The sequence below is a fragment of the Talaromyces amestolkiae genome (genome assembly GCF_001896365.1).
Source record: "Talaromyces amestolkiae strain CIB chromosome Unknown scaffold3.1, whole genome shotgun sequence".
NCBI lineage: Eukaryota > Fungi > Ascomycota > Eurotiomycetes > Eurotiales > Trichocomaceae > Talaromyces > Talaromyces amestolkiae.
In genome coordinates this window covers 139,125-160,202 of record NW_024468039.1, presented here as the reverse complement: position 1 = coordinate 160,202, position 21,078 = coordinate 139,125, and the positions used below count along the sequence as shown (strand labels likewise).

The 21,078-nt window shown below is 46.7% G+C and overlaps 7 protein-coding genes across 7 annotated transcripts; 3 read left to right on the top strand and 4 right to left on the bottom strand.

Annotated features, from left to right (window-relative positions):
• Positions 1–576: 576 nt before the first annotated feature.
• Positions 577–3,366, bottom strand: BHQ10_002113 (uncharacterized protein; the record flags this gene model as incomplete). Its single annotated transcript, XM_040874224.1, has 3 exons — positions 577–1,787; positions 1,845–2,760; positions 2,821–3,366. The coding sequence occupies 3 exons, from the start codon at positions 3,364–3,366 to the stop codon at positions 577–579; spliced, it is 2,673 nt and encodes an 890-aa protein (XP_040730618.1).
• Positions 3,367–4,134: 768 nt separating this feature from the next.
• Positions 4,135–5,190, bottom strand: BHQ10_002112 (uncharacterized protein; the record flags this gene model as incomplete). The annotated part of the gene is made up of 1 exon (XM_040874223.1): positions 4,135–5,190. One exon carries the CDS (start codon positions 5,188–5,190, stop codon positions 4,135–4,137), a length of 1,056 nt encoding a protein of 351 aa, XP_040730617.1.
• Positions 5,191–6,310: 1,120 nt separating this feature from the next.
• On the bottom strand, positions 6,311–7,193 carry BHQ10_002111 (uncharacterized protein; the record flags this gene model as incomplete). Its single annotated transcript, XM_040874222.1, has 2 exons — positions 6,311–6,860; positions 6,922–7,193. 2 exons carry the CDS (start codon positions 7,191–7,193, stop codon positions 6,311–6,313), a joined length of 822 nt encoding a protein of 273 aa, XP_040730616.1.
• A 4,085-nt stretch (positions 7,194–11,278) lies between these two features.
• BHQ10_002110 (uncharacterized protein) lies at positions 11,279–12,701 on the top strand (the record flags this gene model as incomplete). The annotated part of the gene is made up of 2 exons (XM_040874221.1): positions 11,279–11,423; positions 11,479–12,701. 2 exons carry the CDS (start codon positions 11,279–11,281, stop codon positions 12,699–12,701), a joined length of 1,368 nt encoding a protein of 455 aa, XP_040730615.1.
• A 1,050-nt stretch (positions 12,702–13,751) lies between these two features.
• BHQ10_002109 (uncharacterized protein) lies at positions 13,752–14,694 on the top strand (the record flags this gene model as incomplete). Its single annotated transcript, XM_040874219.1, has 2 exons — positions 13,752–14,236; positions 14,334–14,694. 2 exons carry the CDS (start codon positions 13,752–13,754, stop codon positions 14,692–14,694), a joined length of 846 nt encoding a protein of 281 aa, XP_040730614.1.
• A 1,916-nt stretch (positions 14,695–16,610) lies between these two features.
• BHQ10_002108 (uncharacterized protein) lies at positions 16,611–17,772 on the top strand (the record flags this gene model as incomplete). The annotated part of the gene is made up of 3 exons (XM_040874218.1): positions 16,611–16,673; positions 16,790–16,932; positions 16,998–17,772. The coding sequence occupies 3 exons, from the start codon at positions 16,611–16,613 to the stop codon at positions 17,770–17,772; spliced, it is 981 nt and encodes a 326-aa protein (XP_040730613.1).
• A 289-nt stretch (positions 17,773–18,061) lies between these two features.
• Positions 18,062–20,959, bottom strand: BHQ10_002107 (uncharacterized protein; the record flags this gene model as incomplete). Its single annotated transcript, XM_040874217.1, has 1 exon — positions 18,062–20,959. The coding sequence occupies one exon, from the start codon at positions 20,957–20,959 to the stop codon at positions 18,062–18,064; it is 2,898 nt and encodes a 965-aa protein (XP_040730612.1).
• Between the last annotated feature and the right edge of the window lie 119 nt (positions 20,960–21,078).

The window sequence follows — 21,078 nt, the reverse complement described above, 5'->3', positions numbered from 1 at the left end:
TTGATCATTGCGTATTTGGTATTTTGATGTCCTTACATCGTCATTGTTGTTTATGGATTGACATCTCGCCTGGTATTCTCCATCTATTTTTGGGCAGACGCAAGTTGAACAAGGACACATCGTGTACTTTTCAGGGCTTAATGACATCACGTGCACATAGGCATGTCTCTGTTCATGCGTGACAGGTTCGGAGGTGTATGTTTACACGAGGGCACAATTTACTGACATGAGCAGTTGATATAGATTCAAAAGTTGTTGTACAGAACTTTGTGTTTTCGACTAACCAGGAATAAGAGAAAGATAAAAAAGAGAAAGGTTTATAAAAAGAGACAATGGAATAAGGGATGTGACAGTAAGTTTAGACATTCACTAAAGAAAGAATGTTTTTGTCCCGATCATGAACTTCGCCGAGATCCAGTCATCATGCATGCATCAACTATGATTTATTCATACACAGCGTACAGTCATTTGTTGTACATCGGCAAGAAAAGATTGGAGACAGGCTGGAAATTATATACAAGAAAGCATGTGGTATCGTACATTCGTCTGCTCGTATTGGTACAGTCATGTTCATTTTCATTGTTGTATTGGATACTTGCGAGGTCGTCCTCGTCCTCGAGGGACAGGAGGGTTGGTGGTGTGACTAGAGGTTGCATTGGTAGCGGATCTGGTAGTTGGAGTGGAAGCTGGATCCGGAAACTTGCCTCGCTTTGGATGTGCTGCTTTCATTTCAGTGCTGGCACCTCGCTTGGTGCCTGCAGTTTGCTTCCGCACCGACTGACGCCTCTCCCGGGGCAGCGGCATTACATCCACAGTAACGTTGGTAGAAATAGCCGAAAGATGATTATTGGGAATGTCTTCGACTGCTCGTTGGTTACCATTGGCATTTTCAGTATTTATGGACGGCGGCTCCTCGATCCCAGCTACTGTCTGTCCTTGACCTGTTGATGCGCGGGAATGGGATGACTCGCTGGTTTTGACATTTTGAGATGCTTCCTCATGGTCTGCATGAATATCGAAACTATCGAGGCCAAAAAGAGGATTGATGTATTTGGCGGACTTGGCTGCCTGCGGCGTCGTAATTCGATTTGCATGCCCTGGAGGTGCTTCTTCGGCTAGGCTATTATGGTTGGTACCCGGCCCTTCCTGATGACCTACGAAAACGCCAAAATCCATAGATAAAGAAGGCAAAAGGTTTAGACCCTGCATAGCCTTGGATGGAGAAAAGACACCAGCATCTGCTTGTGCCACACCGTCTTTCTTTAGCTCTACGTGATTGACCATAGTATCTGATCTTGAGAAGGACGCAGTTGCGGATCCCAAATTTCCGTTACTTGGCATCGATGACCGATTGTATGCTGAAATGTACGACTTAAGCTGCCTTTCACCGACGTCAGTGCGATAGGACTCCGGAGTTGCAAGGCACGTTTCGACGCTCGTCTTCGGGAAATGATTGTGGTTGTGGTGAGCTGTGAGTTTCGTTGTCGTACTGTAGTTGGGTGAGGATGCCGCTGGTGTTGGCATAGCATTTCTCGCGGTCAAATTCTGTGAATTTCCGTGCACTACACCTTCCAATGCAGACAAGTCTGATGGTTGTGGAGGGCTGGAATCAAATGAATGCGCATCATCAAGGGTGGAGCTTTGATCTGTGCTGATTCTTGTGGCTTGATCGAATTGACGAGCTTTGGGCTTCGCTATTGGTGGGCCAGCAGGAAAGATGTTATTGAAGCTTCCCGGCCGTGGCCTTGTTGAAAACGAAAGTTCTGGTGGTTGGAGGCGAGACGTGCCTGTCGACCAGGAGCCAAACATGCGACGCACTGGCATTAAAGCTTGATGATGCATACCTTCAATCCTATCCGACTCGGAAGGCAATTCTTCGATTGTGTCATCACTGTTTGGCTCCCTGGTTTGTGCTCTAGTCCGTGTTCGAGGAGTAGGAAGAAACCTTTCCAAAGCATCCATGTGTCGCCGAGATGGCGTTGCCGGATATTCTATGTGTATACGAGCTGCATTTTCCCGGCCGATCCTGAGACGCACAAGGGCCTGGTTGTGCAAAACCAGCTGTACATCGCGGTTAGTGGATGCTTGAGGAGTGCTGACTCGAGGCATCGGTTCATAGCGTTGGGCTGCTGGTAATTGCACAATCAACGTTTCAGAAACAGTGATGGGAGATGGATCCTGTGCACCAATTCGTGTTTTAGGCAACAGACGGGAGTCTCCGGCGGCGGTGGTGGATGCACCTGATTGTGATTCTGTACTCGATTTCCACTTCAAAATTCCAACAAACCCCCCAGTGCTGGATATTGATGGAGTCGCAACAAATTGATTGTCCCATTCGCCAGCATATCTCATTGGTAACCCTCGTTTAGACAGATATTTTCGTGCTAGTAAAAGATCCCCTGCCTGACAGAGCAGATACCTCATCTGTGACCGTTTTTGAATCACACGATGACAATGGTTCCAAACTTTTTTCGACATGACGAGCCGCCCTGGCACTGAATGCTGCTTTAGATCGGAATTGTCAAGGCACATCAAAACCTGCATCTGCTTGTTGCGCATTTCGGCGAGAACGCGATTCTCGTATTCGAGATCCGCGTTATGCATTCGGAGATTGCGCGTTAGTTGCTCAGTATCAGACTGGCTCAGCCCAAGCAGGAGCTGGATTGTGGACAATCTATGAGTCTCCAACATGTTTTCTGCAATCTCGATCTGTAGGCTCAGTGAAATATCGGCCCACTGCGGATCGTTGGGTATTGGTTCCTAGCGTGGGTAGAATGTTAGCAGGAGATTATCGCACTGGTGTTTGAAAGGTTGACATACTTCACGGTGAATCCATTGTGCACCAGCATTTTCACTACCAGGCAGTCCTCGGCCATCATCGTCATCGCTGATCTCAAGATTGAAGTCGTCGTCTTCTCGTGCCAGCAGCGCCATGTTCCTCTTGTATTGTGGATTTTGCGGCCCGTTACTTGCGATGAAGTTGTCGAGCTTTTCTGGTGGGATACCACGATAAAGCGAATTGAAAGCGTCTAGATGATGATTTCTGTCAGCATCAAGATCAGCATCATCAGTATCAGGGCTGGCGTTGGCAGCAGCAGCAGGAGGTGGCGTGGCGGTAGGAAGAGAGTGATAAGTCTGCCCAGCGGGAAGCGGGTGTTCGAGGGTGGGAAAAGCGGCAGGAGGTTGATTTGGGTCGTAGTCAACGTAAGGTATTGCCCTTTCCTCTTCCTCTTCCTCTTCTGCTCCTGCTCCTGCTTCTACTGCTGCCTTTCTGCGCCGTGGCAGTCGCCGTGGGGAAACACCAGTCGAGAGCTCACATTCATCATCGTACCGGGAGGGGACTCGTATGGTTTTTCGCAACCTCATGACAAATCTTGCTCTCCTTTCAGAACGCGTCTAAATTGCAAGCAGGAAAAGGATCGATCGGTAATAATTCCAGGTCGGCACAAGATTTGAATGAGTGGACGATAGTCGGTTGCTGGAGAGACTTATGAGGGCGTGTGAAGCTATCTCTTGGAGGAAGACGAAATGATTTTCGCTAAAGAAAAGCTTTAGTTGTTGCGACGAAAGGAAGAATATCGAGTAGGCGGGAAGTAGATGTTGATACTTGTTTTCAGCGACAGGTATCACACACAATCTTCAATTGAACGAGTGATAGACTGAGATATTTGAGCAATAGGGCGGCTCCCCTCTTAAATCATAATACTGGCGTCGGGGCAACCCTATCATTGTAGGAAATTTCTTTTACCAAAACAATAATTAACCTGATTTAGACGCCGCCAGGGCAAAAGAGTCTGTTTGAAGGTGTCCCAAAGGCACACGAGATGAGATGAGAAAGTTGTGAATTGCTTGTTTGTCGGTACTTTCCATCTTCATACCAATCACTAAACTTGTTCTGGGCCTACATGAGAGAGATATGGCCCAATCTGGGGAGGTTTTCATTATCTCAGTATCCGTAATCTAATCATACAAGGTGCTTTCTATGCTGTCCCAACCAGCATAACTGGCTGCTGTTTAATATTAATGCAATGCATCAGCAGCATGAGTGATATTCGCAAAGACGCTGCAGAAACCCACCGAAAAGGAACCAAACAAGTCTAAAAGCAAGTAATGAACTCTTTGATATGAGAGCGATCAAGCAGCGCGCTCTATGAAAGGAGCAGGCTTCTGTTTCAGATGCTCGGCGTCATCATTGGCTTGAATCACAGTTTTTTGACTCGAAAAGCCGTTGTGCCCACTGTGAATAGGTGTATTGTTATCGCAGTCATATTCTATAAAACTTCGTTTCTTCGCGAGCTGACCACCTGGACGAGACGACGGCTGTATACCCAGTGAAGAAGATGTAGTAACTTCCTGTCGACGAGCCTTGGCGACCTCCCTCTTCGCATCGAGAATAGCCTGGTATGACTGGAGGAGTGTCTGCATAGACTCGTCCACATCGATACAGAAACGTCGATGGTGTACGGCCCACATTGCCGAGACCATATCCAGATTCATCATGCTCATTATGTAGGCAATCACGACGCTTGCAGATCGTCCATTACCAGATTCGCAAAAGACGAGCACTCTCGGTGGTAGATCTGGCCTAGCAGAGACTCCAGACGATATATGTTGGTTGATTCCCCGGATGATACTGGGATACAGGCTAATGAGTTCTTGCTCACTATCGACATCGATCGCATCTGCTTGGATGCCTAGCTCTTCAGCTACCTTGGCACCAGACAATAAACGGGCAATGGCGGATCGTTTATCGCGAATGGATAACAACAATGTGATGCCTTCACTGCGAACAAAGTCTCTATCCCGCGCCATCGATGCGGGTCCCAGGTACAAGAAAGGCAGAATTTGCTGGGCCTCACGACGCTGAGCGTACGTCCAGTCAGCAGTAGACGCATGGTGCGAGAACCAGGTATGATGGGCGCGGTCGAAGAATCCAGGAGGAACGAATTCCCCAATCTCAAATGAGTGCTCCTTAGGTGGTTCCAGGATCAAATTATCATCTGAATACGCACCAAGCGTCAAGGGTGGTACCAGAGTCTTTTGACGTGAGATAGGCACAGATGTGTGATAATCATGGGCTGGAGTATAGAGTTCCCCTGGACCTTGAGGGATTGAGTTCTGCTGTATATTTGCAGGAAGCTGCACAGCTGTGGGTCCTTGCATGTTTGACATTGGGGTATCGTCGGCCATATTGATTGTCTTGCTGCTGAGTGCTTGGCTGTCCTGCCTAGGCAATATGGCGAGTGGACAACGTCATGCGCCTATAAGGGGAGCTAAGGTGAAGTGTATTTGAGATGGTCGAGCTGAAAGTATCTCGGAATAGATGCACGTAGACGCTCTGGAACTGCGAGGATTGCATAGTAATTAGGAGATCTAGCAGATAAAAGGGCTCAGGTGGATCTGTGGCTGGCCTGATCGAGTGGAGCTAGGCCAAATCGGGGGCTTGACTGACCAGGTTGGCGAATAGGATATCGAAATGACCGGCTGAGCTAGCCCGATTAGTCGTTGGCACGGTCATGCATTAGATAAGCATAATGATAGTTAGTACGAGTGTCATTGTAAGCTGTAGCAATTGTACTCTGTTGTTCTCACATTGATGACCTACTCAATATGCCAAGGTAGGCCTGGAACCATGCATGTCATGCATAGACCTGGCTCTCACTACTTGGAGAATATCATTTGATTTGCCTGGCAATGGAAAGATCACTGCTACGAGAAGGACTTATTCATGTATGAGTAGTATTGGTGCCATTATCGTTAACAGAGAGATTGGGTATATCTGTTCAAACTAAGAATATCAGAGAAAGGAGAGAACAACAGCCCACATTACAAAGAATGGGGAGATACATAGAACCAGTAGAGAGACACAAATGAGAAGAAAGAGACACTATCAATAAACGCCTCCACCACCGGATGGACTCATCTAACCGCTGCAATAGGAGGAAAAACAAATTCCAGTCTCATGTTTCGAGCTTCTCCACGGTCTCGGTTGCCATGGGAAGAGGGGATGATATATTAGGAAAAATACGCCTCTCAACTCTTCGGTTGGGAAGAGAAGATTTAACAAGAGCAGATCAAAGATAAAAACAGACGAGAAAGCAGACCACCGCCCAAGCAAATCAAACTCGTTCACAAGCCGTCCAGGATGCATATGAGCCCAGTCAAAAAATTGTGACCATGGAAACTGCATAACGCCTAGTGATGCACCCATACACAGAAAGATAGAAAAGAAAAGAAAAAGCGGGTTTGACAGCCGTGAGGAGAGATAAATGGGAAATCCGGAGCAAAGGGAATGACGGCATGGCATCATCTATAGCTCGGCGCCAGGAACGTGAACCACGGGTAGTGCATGATGGGGGATTGACTGCTGCAGCCCTGCAACAATCTTCTCAAGCTCTTCAAGGCGACGATCTTTCTCTTCGACTTCCCGGCGCAGCCGCTTCACCTCGTTGTGAAGATCCACGCCGTTCGACTCGTCGATGGTGTCGACACCGTTCAGCTCTGGATCAGTCATATCGTCGTGCTTGCGCTTCAGGCCAGCTGGGGGGTCCAAAAAGGTCGACTTCAGGCCTTCCACATCTGCCGCAGTCAGGACGGGCAACTCGGGGGAGTTTCCGCCTTCAGTATGCATGTGTCGACGGCGAAGATGCTCCTTCAAGTTCTCTTGGCGCGTGAATCCGTTGCCGGTACTGCGATTGCAGTCGGTGTAGGGACACATGAGGGCTTTCTTTGTTGTGGCATTCTTCTTGTGAACTTCTCGTTGATGCCGGAGAAGACCGCCAGAGTAGGTGAAACCTTGAATCTTGTCGCAGCCCGGTTCCATGCATTTGTACGGTCGGTCATGCTTGTCCATATGTTTACTAAGCGAATGTATAGTTAGCAGTGTTCTTTTAGTAAGCGTGATGAGGGGGGTGTACTTACTTCCATTCACAAGGCCGTCTGAATGTAGGCGGATTAGCCTGACAGTCGGGATGATCGCAGAAAATTTGATTGCTTTGATTCTTCGGAGGGTCGCGGGACCGTCGCACCGACAGACGAGGGCGTGTTCCATCTGGGGAGACGTTTGCGAGGGATGATAAAGGATCGGCCATTTTCATAGGAGGTGAGAGCGATTCTGGAGCAGCGATGAGAAGAGCACTGGGCCCGGTAGGTCCTTCACTTCTTGGACTGGGATAATCTGTGCCGTCTCCCATGACAGCTGACATGAAGAACTGCAACTTCTCGGTGGAAGTCTGGAGACTTGTTTCGCGTTCTCAATTTGGGTTCTATGCTCGCTTGCAAGACGGATTAATAATCTGCTATTCTATGCGACCGAGGAGAAGGGCGTAGAGTCGAGACGCGACGACGAGAAATCGAGATAATGACGTGACTTGCGAGAAGGACGCGGCCTATTCGTTTTATAGAGGTGAGGCTATACTTTCGTGGTAAGGCATCCACGAAGGAGAAAATTTTTGCCACCTGAGATTTCAGGTTTCAATTTTTCCAGAGTTTGCCGGGCCGCCCCAACGAGTAAGCTTGGCACGTACGGTAGGCGCGGGCGGGATATGACGCGGCGCTTCGACTTCGCAACAACAATACAACGGCGGACGCCTACTGCAACGGCGAGGTCGATTATCGACGACGGACACTGGCCGCCTAGTCTGGGGTTTCCTAATGATTGATCGAATGCTATGGTCACAGAAGCGAGGTTCAACTCCCACGACAGTACGTAGTGTCGTCGTGTGACGAGATGACTCCACTCGAGCTCGGAAGTCGTGGTTATGGTTGGCTGAAGTCTTGAAGCCGTCGCTTTTCTGCCTGGATGTATCGAGGTATCGTGTAGGCAATGAATATAGGATGAGTCACCGCAAGCTACGGGGAAGGACGAAGAATAAAAAGAGGCGCGAATAGCAGATTCAGTCAGGAACTCAGCATACTAATCCCAGCCTCTGGCTATTGTTAGTATGGTATGAGCCCGCCACGTTAGTTAGGCACGATCGGCCGAGGGCTGAGCCTGAGGCAAACGCCACACTCTCACCGCCACGATCACGTTACCGGATCACGTGCGCTCACTGCCTGATCCGTCACCCGGTCCGGCAGTTTTTTCAGCCGAGGAAATGCTGGTCTCCTGTTCGAGAGACTCTTGTTTCACAACCTGGTACAACAAGAACCAAAATGAGAAGTCCTCTTTCTTCGCCTTATGTACCTCTTGTCGCTCACTATGCCTTTGGCCAATTTGACACTAATATACATGGCCGAACACATTTTACATTGCCACGTCGTGTTAGGGGCCACAAGCGGGCCGGTTTCTCTCATCAGACACCAATCGCATGCCTGATCTGCTTGACTAGATGCATCGTTCATACCTCCATGGTGACCTTGCGCTCGTGCCTAATAGTATTCGCGAACTATTTCATCCTGCGCCTTTCTACTAATACAAGCATTTCTTCGCTGCCAAGACTGGTCGACACGGATTAGATTAGATTTAGGCATAAATGGAGATTGGATAGTCATGGTGGTCAGTCTAGCCTGGCTGCCTACGTAGCTGATGACTGGGTGAGTCAGATTTAGATTCATGTCACTAGTCATGCATGTATTTGAATGTTGACTGATACATCATCAGCATCATTGTCGTATCCTTGCTGGCGACATCACAGCACTAGACTAGGGCGAACATGGGAATAAAGGTCAGATGGTGGGTGATGATAGTCGGGGCTCGCCCGGGTATAGTGATCTAGATACCTCGGGTTGTGTTCAATAATACTAGGCAGCTGTGAGACTCGATCCGTAATGAGGTTTGATGCTGTGTGACTCAGAGTATAAACACTCTACAACCTTGATTTCAACGAGGCATTCCAGTTCACCCATCCAAGTCGACTTGCTCGTGACAACATGTCAAAGCCACCATCACAAGCCTTTTGAGGCAAGCTATTGCAAAGGGTTGGAATCGGTGAGGCGCGTTCAGTGTGGAAAGTCGAAAATCTAGACTTTATGGCTTCCTGTAATTTGTGCCAAAACTAGCCTGCAATGAGTACTCACATGGTCATGTATGATATTTTGTTTCTAGATAATGTAATACAAGCCTCATGACAGGCTGAAATCCCGGTTGGCATACAGAGCGTGCTCTTTTGAGATCTGGAAGCCTAGTTGGCCCTTGCTCTTCTAGAACCAGGCAATCTTCCAAACACCTCAGCAATGTCAGCATTTCAGCAACTCTTGTGCTTGATAAATTCCTGTAAGCAGCTAATCACTAACACAATACTAATAGATTTATGCTAATACGCCGTCGTAGAGTCGCGTTCTAGGGCTGAACAGTTGGGAAGTAGCCTTACCTAAATATATGATAGATGAAAATCAGACGCAAATCAAGAGCCCCCGAAATTATGTTTTAATTCAGATTGCGCTATGTACCACAATATTGAAACCTGATCAAATTTTGATCATTAGACATATCAACTTCTACATGACTATGTACATGTCCCATCTCCGAATCCGGCAATGTTAGGGCTCGCCGAAACATTACCTAAATAGGAAAGTTCGAGAAATTTGAAATACTTACAATGCCAAAGAAAAGAAATCAAAGCATGATATAGCCATAAATGTTCAAACACGTCCATGTAAGTCTAGGGGGGTGTAAGGAAGGGGATATCGTGGATTTCGGTTGCGGGATAAGACTGATTGTAAAAACCCGTCTTCCTACGAGATACGGTAAGTCGCTAAAAGAGACTTCCGCGTAAAGAGATAGGGATAAACACATTTACGGCAGCATATTATTTATAATCTGGGTCCGACTCGGATACTCTTGAATGCTTTGTGCCAGCGTGATGCAATAGAAGCAATAATGGCAACTCGCAAGTGATACAACCTGATTGGAAGTCATCGTATTCCTACTCCATGTCATTTTTCAAACCATTTAGATTATATGAAACAGATAATTCTTGCTTAATTTCCACTGAGTTGATCCTCAGCATTAGTGCCAGTAGTTCTTCACAATGCCCTTTTGCGATTGCCCGAGCTTTGTCAAAAGCTTCCACAACATCCTCCGGCAGAGGTTCCTTCTCCAAATCACCAAAATTATGCTCGAGCTGCTGCAAGCTCCTTTAACCAGAATCTTTTCGACTAGGGTCCAACTGTGAATGGTGTACAATTTACTTCAATGCACATTTCACCTCGGTCAATTGATGTTTCCCAGCTGCTTTTCCAGAGCATCGAAAATAGTTCCGTTCCAAAAGCGTCTCCGGTATTTCGTCCGTCCTTGAAAAGTGTCCAGATCGAACACAATATGGATCCGATACTGGTGTCTGACTTACCACGCTTGTATCTATTGGTAGCTTGGCTGCCAGCAAGAGCCTCTCTGGCTTTCTTGCTGAGTCGTACAATAACTTCAGTGATTCCATGAGCGTCTCGGGCATTAGTTCAAAAGGAAAGATATTCGAAGAGAGGAATTTCTGACGAGAATGGCCTTGCCAATGCGTGTTCCGGCTCGTCATGTTCAACGGGTTGGCTTTTCGCCATCCTACATGTATATCACAAACAGAATTGGGATACCACATTCTCATGTGAAAGCCAGTGATTGCAGCGGATTGAGTGGGTTTGCGAAAATTGAATTCTGCATGTTTGCTACAGCAAGCCTTTTGGTCGATAGATAGTAGGTGGGAGCGAACAAAAAAGCGGTCTCTCGCTATAGTAATATGTCAAAGAGAAATTCCAACGTCACAGGTAGTTCAAGTTTTTGACATATAATTAAACTCAAAGAACTGATGTCAATTGATCGAGTTGCAAGGCTGATTAGAAATTTTATTCGTAATAAAAGTTATTTGTGATTTGGTCAGTGGATGTGTCAAGGCAAGTTGGGAAATCAGTTCGAGCAACACTTCATAGGTAGTGACAAGTCTGATACTTCAATTGTCGATGTCCAAATGGTCATGAGAACGGGACTGATGATCATAAATTGCAAATTATGATAATAACGTGCTGCTTGAATCTCGAATTCTGACTCTATAGTGTCACAACGAGGGACAAAGACAACGTATCTAAGTAGGTAGCAACAAACTTTCGGCACCCAAACCGGGGGCCCACACGACCCCGATCGACGAATGAACTGCTTTCGAAGGGAAGAATTATATTAGGAATCCTCCATCCAGTATCGGCGGTCGCGTGACCTCACACGCTAGTCCGAAGATGGTAGCTGCCCTGTTAGTCATGGACTGTGATGGTCTTGCTCCCCGCCAAACCGTGTCTTCCATTGCATTTTCGTAGCGTTTCTTCTGATCATTGACCTCAACTAAGCAAAAAAAATATGGGCGGAGACGAAGAACATTCTCTTCCAGAGCTCAGAACAAGTGCTCCGGATGCCGAGCAAACTCGTGCTAGGGAATTGGAATCGAAGAGAACGAAAATTAGTGTCCTTGTAGGATCCGGTATAATTCAGCTGCCGATATGGGGTACGTCGTGGTCACGTCTATATACTATAATGACCAGGAGCTTACGCCCGTGCAGGGTTTGCCATGAGCTATGGTATATTCCAGGAGTACTATTTCAACAACTGGACGTTAGAAGGAGACCGTACCATAACCGGTGTTATTGGTACCACGGCTAATGGTGTCATGTACCTATCCATGCCTTTTCTTTTCGCGCTTTTTACTAGACGGTGGGCTCGTTGGCGCCAAATCGCAGCTCTTTGTGGCACATTGATTGCATGCGTCAGCCTCTTCCTCTCCGCTTACAGCACCACTGTGTGGCACTTGGTTGCGACTCAGGGTATCGCATCTGCGTTGGGATGTGCTCTTGTGTATAGTCCAATGACGCTCTCTCTCGGCGAGTGGTATACATCCAGCAACCGTGCAGTGGCATATGGTATTGTTTTGTCTTGCAAGAACATTGTTGGGACTAGCTGTCCATTTATGATTCGAGCTTTGATTGATGCTTACGGCTATAAGACCACTTTAAAAGCCTGGGCGGCAATTGTGGGTGGGACAAGTCTTTTCGCTATTCTAATGATACCTACCCACCCATCAAAGATTTCGATACACAAGACTCGAGCTCGAAAGATTCCATGGCATTTCCTCGGACACCGGTCTATCTACTTCTATAGCATTGCCATTATATTTCAAAGCTCTGGGTATGGTATTCCACAAAGCTATTTGAGCACTTACGCTCGAGATGTCACTCTGCTGTCTCAGACCTCGGGCACACTGATGCTAGCTCTCTTCAATGCACCCGGCATTATTGCTTCTTCTTTCTTCGGATGGCTGAGTGACAATCAAAAAGTCCGTCTTTCAGCCCAGACTGTGTCCGCAATCCCACCCGTCGCCTGCGCTATTTTCACGTTCTTTTTTTGGGGTTTGACTACTCCAGGCAATCTTGGCCTGCTCTTGGTTTTCTCCATGACCTTTGGTTTCTTCTCCAGCGGCTATAGTGCTACCTGGGGAGGAATGCTCAAGCAAATGGAGCGCGAATCTGCAGAAAGAAACGAAGCTGTCGATCCTGGAATGCTCTATGGTTTACTAAATGGCGTCAGAGGAATCGGATATGCAAGTGGTGGGCTTGCTGGCGTGGGACTGTTGAATGCTGGAACCATTTCAGCTAGCCCCCGCTTCGGTTATGGAACTTCATACGGACCCCTCATTGTCTTTACGGGAGTTTCTTCCCTCCTGGGAGGTTGGGTTGTTTTATGGAGATGGAATCCGAAAAGACTTTTGCCGTTGATCTCAAGGAGCTGATTCTTGCCACATCTCCAAGATCTTTGGTATTTGAGTGATTTAAAACCAGCAGGATTTTAGTGTTATAGATTTTGGGAAATGTTTTATGCATGACAGAACACGCCATTGCAAGAGTTAATTTCACTGGGACGATTTCGGTAGCGCTGGGCACAAGACTGACTCTTCGAGTATGCCATTTACTCCCCCGGGACATACAATGATATCTACATATGTATATGCCAAGAAAATTGTCCAAGACGTTGTAGGCGAATACTTACCCAATACTTAATATTTATATCTTAGTTCTTAGAAGATAGGATACCTGCCTTCACATTAAGTGGATGGGTACATAATATCTCAGGTGGAAGCCCCTACCACTTGTAACTAGACGCTTGCATGTGCCTTCGAGTCAGATTGATTCAAATCGACGATCATATCTAGACTTATACCAATGAAATATCTGATTCGGCAGTATTGATTGCACTCCGTATACTATTACTAAATATCGGCACGAAGTCCGTAGTAGCCAAGCCCTTTCTGTTCGGGAACTTAGCATTTAATTCGTGACAACAAGTACCGCCTGACTTATGCATTCCATGTAAGATTTCAAATATGGGCCCAGTCGGACTTTGAAGTTCAGCCTGGCGACCTGGTTGTCTTATTTTGAGCCGTTATCGCGGCCTATCTTCGACCTGCGGGAGGTAGAAGTCTTAGATGCTGAAGCTTCAGCAATTGAACGGTTTATAACTATTGTTTCATGAACGAATCGAAGGCCAGAAGTCGTAATTAAATTGACCTGACAGGTAGATGGCGTTTACCCCTCCAGTTGCGGGGTAATCAGAACAATTAAATTGTATCATCTGCTGACAGGATTGACCGTACGCCTACTTAGGGCAATCGGTATGACTCAAGGAACCTCGCCATCCGAAAATTTAGTTGACATATTTTGTCAACTGTTACCAGTGCTCGACTCTGTTTTATCACACTCCATACTCGTGACAACTACAATCTCATAAGCACCTCATTCTTACCACGACATAGACTACAATTGCCATTTTAATCACCGTCAAGATGACCGATCTAGATAATGCGGAATACACGCTCTATTCATCTCCCTTTTCCCTCTATTCTATGATGGTGCGCCATACCATTCAATTAGGTCGTGCGTCAAACAATGCGAGACCGCCTAAGTCAATTACCCTTCACTTCATCAACCACCGCAAGGACAAAAACCTGGAGGAAGAATACCTCAAAGTGAATCCCAAAGGCCAGGTGCCTGCCATGACTGGGAACGTCCTCGAGCATTCACTCACTGACAGTATCTCCATCTCACTCTATCTGGCTGAAAATCACTACCCTGCCTTGCTACCTGCTGAGCATGCTGCGGTCATTAAAGACCTACTACAACGCTTCCATTCCATCTATGGTCTGTCGTTTAGCAACCCAAAGCCAACAGCGGAGATGAAAGAGTACAACCCTTCACCGGTCGAAGGTCTTCTCAAAAGGACTGATATCAGCCCAGAATACCGCAAGCTTCTTGAAGGCAAACTCAAGTTGTATGTCGCCCGCTTTATCTTGTGACTTTTCTTCTGTGAATCCAATTTTTCCAATGGTTGCTTTAACGTACTTACTGACGGATTCTCTGACGGCCAGCCATAATGAGCATAATGCCACAGCCTTTCATCCAAACGTCGTGGCTAAAGCCCGCTCAGATCTTCAAACGATTTTCGCAGAAATCGTAGAACACCGCAAGCAAAGCGGTACTTTCGGCAAGCACAACGAATGGACTTTTGGTCCTGCTGTTGGCCCTACATTGCTCGACAGTCACTTTCTTCCAGTGGTACTACGCTGCATCGAAGTTGGAAATGCTGAACTCGTTCCTGAAGAGTTGCAGCTCTGGTCTGAGACTAAGTCAAAAAGCCCCTCATGGCTGAAAGTCATGCACGGCAAGCCGACAAGATATGATCCTTCGATGGGGCCAGTTGAGGATATGCAGGAGATGATGTCTCTATAGACACGTTACCAGGAATTGGTCATTATAAAGTGATGGACAAGGGCATCGATACTCATTATATTCCTCTTACATGGCATTACTCGACTCTCGCCCTATCCGAACGTATGGGGCTACGGCTGGAAAACGCGTGAGTTCTTGGGAGCCAGGCGTTTACTTTTACTGGCTTTACTTTAAGTAAGAAATAGCAATTTAGCGAATTAATATGAGTTATGAGTATTCTGATTAATTTCCACCTTTCAGTCTGGCTGGGTTCTTGTCTCAATATTTTACACCAAAGACTCTCACAGATCATCAATATAACATTTAGGAATTGAGTAGTAAAGACCCAACACGCACACAATCCATTGAACGCCGCCAAAGCTGAATACATTCATGTGTACCCCCCATTCTTCCACATAGAATTTGACGCCTTCACTTGTTCATAATCCCAAGTCACTTGAGAAAGCACTCTGCTAGTTCCCTGTGTCGTAAGACAAATTTTATATCCTCTGAAACGTAGACTCTTGACCAACTTTATCAGAAAAGGATTTGTACTTGCACTCTCAGTAAACTGCAATCCATCAATAACCCAAACGAGAGATGGCACTTTATCTTCCTCAAGGAACGCCTGTATAATTCGTAATGCGACATCTGCACTTTCATTGCTTCTATCGATTGATTCGGGCCTATCCAAATATAACGATGGGAATATCTCTTGCAATTGAGCGATGATCGAGTCGAGTAGACATAAAAGAGCGAGCTCCTCATTAGACCTTCTCTCGTGCAGCTGTGAGTCGGTGGAAGAGGTAGATTTTGGATTGCAAGAGGCAAATATGTAACGCGGTGGCGAACTTGTAGTATTTTGGTAAGGTTTCCAACTCGGTAGGTTGTCCTTTGATCTGGGGAAAAACGGCGATGTGCCCTCAATCCAGATAATGTTAAGCCTCGGATCTTCGGTCCATGCTTTGACTTTGATCAAAGCATGTCTCGGTAGCTCCATGGCCCAGATACTTGAATTAGTATCATTCAATTTTCTTGCAGAGCCGGAATGTCTTTTTCGGGTCTCTTCGAGGACAGATGGCGAGCGCATTTCATGGGGATCTGAAGGCACGTCGGCGATCTGTATATGGATCAATGGTGAGTAGGTTCCAAACTCACCTGACTGAATCTCTATATCAGAATCTGTATCATCGTCAGTATTCAAGAAAGTCGCACCGTGATCTGAAGCTGTAGGCGAAGCTCTGTTCTGTATTGGACTGTCCGCAACTATTTATGCCAGCTTCGAGCTTAGTATATATCCACATTATACCGCGAATGTAGAAGCTCGCATACCATTCTGAACATGATCCTTTACGTATTGCATTTTGGCAGTCTCTCCAAATTTTGCACTTCGAGTCCGAACATTCGTAACGAAGGATTTTCAATGGCAGATCCATTAATTACTTCGCCGATAAGGAGAGCATTGACTCATCAGTTCGAATGACTCATTATATGAGCAACCCTTACTCTTGTCATACCGTCTTGCAATCGTCTCTTTCCATCACGTATGATAATCCTAGATCGGTCGAGGAAAATTCCTAAATGGGAAGCAAGCTGATATTTGACTAAGTCTTCTGATTGGCGGGTGATATGCAGACCCACTATGCTTAACCCTAAACGCCGAAGCTCGGAGATAGTCTCTCTTCTCATATTTCCACCCAGACCACGGGTGTATATCATCGACTTCGTATGATGGTACTCGGGACTATATTATCATAGGTGAAACGATACATATGGATCGTTCTCCTGATCTCTTTAATTAAAATGTGCTGGTCCTTCATGAGAGTGTTACATCTTCCAATAGAGATGGAGATGACCCCACCATGCGCAGCTTAATTCAACCACTTCAATTGATTTCACACTAATACTATATCTGTCACCCATAATCAGTTCTCGAAATGAGTAGCGATACGTCCTCATCTGTCACTGAGGAGTTGACCAAGCTCCTACCAAAGATAGAGGTACGTATACCTTATATCCGTAAGAAAGAAAGCTCTCCCATTTGCGCTCCACATCTTTGCTTGTGTACTATTAGCCACGCTGAGGTTGTTCGAACTAAGTCTAAGAAAATAATAAGCTACATGCCCATCTCAGTGGTAGCATAACCCGGCAATGCCTTCACGAAATCTGGTATCGCAAAAAAGCCCAGAACCCGAATTTCGCAATCGAGGATCCATGGGTCCTCATGCCACCTGGCAAGGTCAACTATGGGCTTGACGTGTAAGTCTTAATCACACTATTCTTTGATAAAGTGGCAGAATTTTTTGATCGGCAGATTGATTCAGCTTCTTCGATGTATTCTCAAAAAGCATTTACAACCTCGTCAATGACGCCGAGACTATTCTCTACGCGACAAAATCTGTATTGAACGATTTCCGAGCTGATGGTGTTCGGTACCTGGAGTTGCGGACTACGCCTAGAGAGATCCGCAGTGAGGATGGTCATGTACTCATATCGAGAGAGGAGTATGTCGATATCGTCCTCCAGGGTATCCAAGAGTTCAAGCAAGAGCAGCAGAACGACATCAAACAAAATCCGGACATGTCAGTCTATCTAATCCTCTCCATTGACAGAGGACGCGACACAGCATCTTCAGCTGAAGACGTCGTCAACATCGCCGTACGCCATTATCGCACCCTCAATCCGGTCATAGTAGGCATCGACCTCTGCGGCAACCCGCTAAAGGGCACCGTCTCAACATTCCGGTCCGCATTTGAGCTTGCCAAAACGCACAATCTCGGCATAACGATCCACTTCGCTGAAACTATCTACTCAAACGAGAATGACGCAGAGGAACTCGAGACTCTTCTCTCATTTGAGCCTGATCGGTTGGGACATGTAATCCACGTCCCCGATGAGATCAAGGGAAAAATTGTAGAGAAGAAGATCGCGTTGGAGTTGTGTATGTCGTGTAATGTGCATGCGAAGATGATTGTTGGTGGGGGCGGGTTTGAGGATCATCATTTCGGGGAGTGGTGGTTAAGGACGGAGTGTGCTGTTTCTCTGTGCGTGAGTTTGTCTCTTTCCATTGTTCCCGTACTCGCTGCTGAATATCGGTAGACGGATGATGTAGGATTCTTTTGCAGTCCAGTCTCAGAGGAATACTTCCTAGCTTCGAAACATTTCGGGCTATGGCGAGGGGATCTAGTTGCTCTATGTGAGAGGGGGGTTGGTAGTATTTTCGGTGGAGAGGAGGAAAAGGCTCGTTTAAGAAAATTGTTAACTGAGTTCTCAAAACTGAATGCTTAGTAATATTGAATATAGATATCACCGAAATACACTCGACTTGTTCAAACCAACAAGCGATATTATACACTTTTGTCTATCATCATAAATCGTAAATCATAAATTAGCCCTGCCACCGAACCTTGCCCTGTCTCAACACCTTCACAACACCCAACGGCATCAAAGCCCTATCCACAGCAGACAATCCGCCATACCTCTGCACCATACCAGCCGAATATACCTCAGCCACCCACTTCCAATACGGCGACATTTGCTTCCAATCCGAGCCGATGCGATCCTTTTGCTTTCGCCATTTAGATCCACGTTGAGTGGGCTTGTTTTTATCAGCTGGTGGCAGATGGCCACTGCCAAGACCTACACTTTTCCCGACTTGGACCTCGTTGGGAACGCGTAGCAGGTTATCATAGGCGACTCTCAATGCATTGCTTGTAGTTTCGAGGTGTGCTGTGTACTCCTCAAGCGACCAAAACTTTTCAGGGGCATCTTCGTCATCTCTCTTCCAGGCGACGCCGCTGTGGAAAGTGGAACCATGATCGCCCTCTTGCCACCTCTTCTTTGCAGCTTCGTAGTCGACTTCTTCCTGCAAGTAGACATTTTCGAGAATTCTCTGCGGCGTTTGTGTGATGCTCTCCCTCATCGCGAGCAGGCTAATAAATGGGTTATGCAGCTCCAAACCGCCGAATTCGATAGGAAAGTAGAAGAACCCATCGGGCAAGTCGTGGACATCGAAGCGTTCTGCAATCACTCGACGCAAATGGTCTACCACGCCATTGTTTCCGGAAGCCTTTGAGGCTGCGTGCGCAAATACTTCTCGCTCTATACGACTCAAGGCGTTGACCGCCATGTCGATATGCTCTCGGCCAAAAGCAAACGAGGGCTTTGCAAAATTGTTGGCAAAGAAACGCGAAAAATAGCTGTTCCAGGCCTGGACCCATGCAAAGATACTCTTGCATGCAGAAAGCTGGTGTCGCAATTCCTCGATATGAGCATCAACCTGGTCCTGGTCGATGAGAAACCGACCTCGCTCCGGATCAAGCCTCAAGAATCCCCACCGAATATCACCTCGAGGTAACGGATCGAACGCGTCATCCATAAAATGCTCAGCATCCGACTCGGAATCTTCCTCTTCCTCGTCCTTGGAGTCCTCGTCACTTGAAGATGAGTCCTCTTCATGTCGTTGCCGCTGTTTCTGGCCTTGTGAATTGATCATTCTCCCAATTCGAGCAGTTCCTGTCTTTTCCTCGTTGAATTCCAGTCCAGTCACCGCAGTGAAATCAGTCATTGCCCTCCACGCTTTACGGCATGTTTTCTCTTCTCCCCAGAACCAAAAATCATCATGCAAGCGGTAAAGGAAGGCGCCGTCCGCATGCTGATTAACGGCATAATCCATGCAGAACAGAATAACCTCCCCAAATACGTCCGACAAAGAATGGCTGATAGGAATGCCTCGTTTTCGGGTTTTTATTTCAGCTTGTGGGCCATCGTGAACAAACTTCAATGGACATTCTAGAAACTTCTTGAAGAATTCCAGCCAGTCTTGAGGGACGCCGAAGAAATTTAAAACTGCTAGCAGAGTACCATGGGGAAGCGAAGGTCCAAACCATTTAAAGTCAGATCGTATGACAGTGAATTGGCCACGAATTCGATTGTGGATAATTGACTCTGTTATGAGCAAATGAAGTAGCGAATGCTTGGTCTCAATAGCTGATTTTCGCTCTGTAGTAGCATGGTCATCGTCGTCACCATCGTCATCATATCCTCGCTTCCCTTCCTGGAGGGACTCAGGCAGTTGACTCATGAAATAATCTTCGCGATACATTTTTTTACGGATGGCATCGACAGAATAAGCTTTGGTCGACTGGCCGGTAAAATATCGTCGTCGGTCAACCCATGCTTTTGGTATAGTTTTTGCATTTGACTTCCATGCACTAGAATCAAAGAATTGGAGGAACACATGCCTTAACTCAACCGCCCACTTCAAACCAATATAGTGGAAAAGAAGCGCATCGATGAGATCCTCGTCCATAAAGACACGGTATTTGCCATTCAACTGACGACGCATCTCAACTGGCACACCTTCTGTCGACCAATTCCAGCGATCCAGAGCGACAAACCGCAGGTTCAGCACATCGGCGACTTCTTGCGCAACCTCATCGTTTCTCAGAAATTCCTTCAAAATCATAACCTTTTCCGGAGATAGCAAGTCGCTACCCAACAGTGACCGACTAACATTTTTGAGTAGCTCGATATCAAAGGAATCCTTTGCTTCTGATCTGAATTGCATTCCGAAGGTTTTGACTTGTTCTCGTAGGTCCCTCAGAGCCTGTTGAGAAAGCTTTGTACGGGTAAAAAGCCGCTCCAGATAGGTTTCAATACTTTGAGAGTCGACATCTGCAGGTGAAAAGACCAAATGTTCCCAGGTAGTGCGCTGTTCGTGCATCGCGGCGCGGCCAACGTTTTCAAACGCAGATTTGTCTGACTTCGTATCGTCCTCCTCATCGATACCATCTAGGTTCTTGTTCGTGGAACCTTTTTCTTCAAAGTTTGATAACCACTCAGTCACCATATCGCTGTAAAAGGTAGCATGCTCATACTTGACCGACAACATCTCAAAATCACTCTCCAAACTCTTAATCCAACCCGTCAAAACCTCATCGGAAATAGACCTGTCATATTGGCTTTGGAACAAGAACCGCCGAATATTAACATCCCTACTCCTTTTCCAATCCGGAGAAGACAGATCCGCCAGAGATGACGGCGAAGACGAACTTCCCACGTCATCTTCCCGATCAAACGCATCCTCGGGCCTTCCAGCCAGACGGGTCACGCCTTCCAGCAAGATCTGAACTTTGCGGCGGAGGTCATTGTCAGGAACTGCATTGGCGGCTTCCAAGATCTCGGATTTGCGTTGGTTAAATAAGGCGCGTTGTTTGGAGAGTTCTTCGAGTTTGGTGGAGCTGATTGATTTGAGGGTCAGGGGGAGGGCGCTGGTAGAAGTCATTATTTACTTCGTCGTTGATGAGATATATGAGGAAGGGTATAGTAAATGCAGATGGAGTATGAAGAAACGAATGAAATCAGTCTGGTATCTAGGTAGCGCTGTCTCTTGTACCCCGCCGT